The sequence below is a fragment of the Penaeus monodon genome, chromosome 34 (assembly GCF_015228065.2).
Source record: "Penaeus monodon isolate SGIC_2016 chromosome 34, NSTDA_Pmon_1, whole genome shotgun sequence".
NCBI classification, from domain to species: Eukaryota; Metazoa; Arthropoda; class Malacostraca; order Decapoda; family Penaeidae; genus Penaeus; species Penaeus monodon.
The window spans coordinates 19,847,858-19,849,652 of NC_051419.1; the positions used below are offsets into that span (position 1 = coordinate 19,847,858).

At 43.5% G+C, this 1,795-nt stretch overlaps 1 protein-coding gene across 1 annotated transcript in view; it reads right to left on the reverse strand.

Moving 5' to 3' along the window:
* LOC119594633 (vang-like protein 2) overlaps positions 1-1,795 on the reverse strand; it is a gene marked incomplete at its 3' end in the record, with an annotated part of 15,594 nt that overhangs the window by 8,797 nt on the left and 5,002 nt on the right. Inside the window, 4 exon segments of the mRNA XM_037943682.1 lie at positions 91-239; positions 701-824; positions 1,027-1,176; positions 1,542-1,648. Coding sequence (XP_037799610.1) covers positions 91-239; positions 701-824; positions 1,027-1,176; positions 1,542-1,648 — 530 coding nt within the window.

A 1,795-nucleotide genomic window follows, 5' to 3' on the forward strand; every position in this document is an offset into this window, starting at 1 on the left:
GTCACCTAAAACCTGAACCACATTTAATAATATGAAACTATATACGTAAATACAAATCAAATTACGCAATGGGTAATCAGACAGACTGACCTGCTTTCCCCGTCGGGTGACCTGAGAACCTTGACGCTGTACTGGGGCGTCAGGTGTCGCAGTTCCAGCAGAATCACAGCCAGGTAATGGATAAACAACAAGGCGTCGACCAGACTCACAGCGAAGTAGACGATTGACCGATATTGCACCTGTGGTTTTCGGGGAGAGTCAGGTTATGTGAGCACTGAGTACAGTAGCAATTTGGTTCATTTTAGTTTTTTCTGGATGTTGAATGTTTTGTATTTTGTTTTCTTTTAAGAGTAAGTCTATTTTTTGTCATTAAAATTTTGGGATGTTAATATCTGTTCTTGTTTTGGGAGGTCTCTCTTTGTCATCGATAACTCGTTTTATATTCATTTTTAAAATTCATTGCAAAATATTAACAAAAACAAACCTTCTAAGATAGTTTTTCATGGATATCTCTTAGTATATGATTCATTTTCAGAGGGCTAACTGGAATTATATAACGAAAATTTCTGTAAAAATCCATGTATTCTAAGGAAAAAGAAGGGACAACACTCACCAAACCAAGATGACATTCTTTCCCCAAACGCTTTTCAAATAAAAATAAATACCCACACAAACCACCAAGGCTCCGCTTTATAATTACCTTCTCCGTGTTCTCGATGATGCGCACGACGTAGAACAGCCAGAAGGAGAACGTGAACACCAGGATGAGCATCGTCACCAGAGCTCGGAAGATGAAGATTCGGGGCATGGTGGCCTTGGGTTGCCTGGAGGAGACAATATAATGCTATATTAGTGTTGGTGTCTGAGGATGCGCAGTTTGGTAGTGCGAAGAATTGGAAATGTTGATAAAAAGGGAGGGGGGTAAATGTAGCAATGGCTTGATAACCAGACTGGTAAGCAACTCGAGATATTGAGAACGAAAAGGAGAGAAAGAAGGGAGGAAAGAAAACCCTTCCAAACACGTACCTGAAGAAGAGCGCCCACGACCCCAGCAGGAGAATGAGGAGCTTGAACGAGAAGCTGATGAGGAGGCCGTCGCACTCGGTGTCGCACAGAGGCGGGTCATTCTTCAGCTTAATGATGTTCAGGCGAGGGATCAGCACCATAGCTATGGGGCTGAGGGGCAAGAGGGACAAACGTCGAGTTAGGTTGTGAGAGAGGCTCGTTGTATAACGTATAGGTTACGTTGCTACTGAGCCCGGGGTTAAAATGGATGTGGTGAGATAGGTAAGGTTCGCACTGTGCTGAGTTGTTGAATATAAAGTTACGTTGTGTGTCTTGTTGAAATCAACTGTTGGAAAGTGTTCTGTGGCGAGAAGTGGGCCAGGCTGTGTAATGAATAGATATTATTTATCAGGTTGTGGGAACGGAATCATTTAGATAATCTCTAACTTGAACGGTATGGACAAGACACCATCCGCTAAAAAGGCAATAAACTACAACATTGTTTCACCTAAATTCTAGACACCAAGTAAGCTCACCTGAGGAAAGCCAGGAAGGCCACGAGGGCACACAAAGCCGAACCAATGTATCGCTGGCACGTGAAGGTCACACCTGTCTCCTGGTCTCTCCCGATTATTGTGACATCCTGTGGGAGCGAGGAAGGGGTGATTGGCAGGGGGCGAAAAAGCAAGGTGCTTGGTATCCGAATTAACTTGGGATGTGTTTCCACGGCTGATCAGTATGAATATGCACAAAAATAAGCGTCACAAAGGCTCACATATACACATGCATG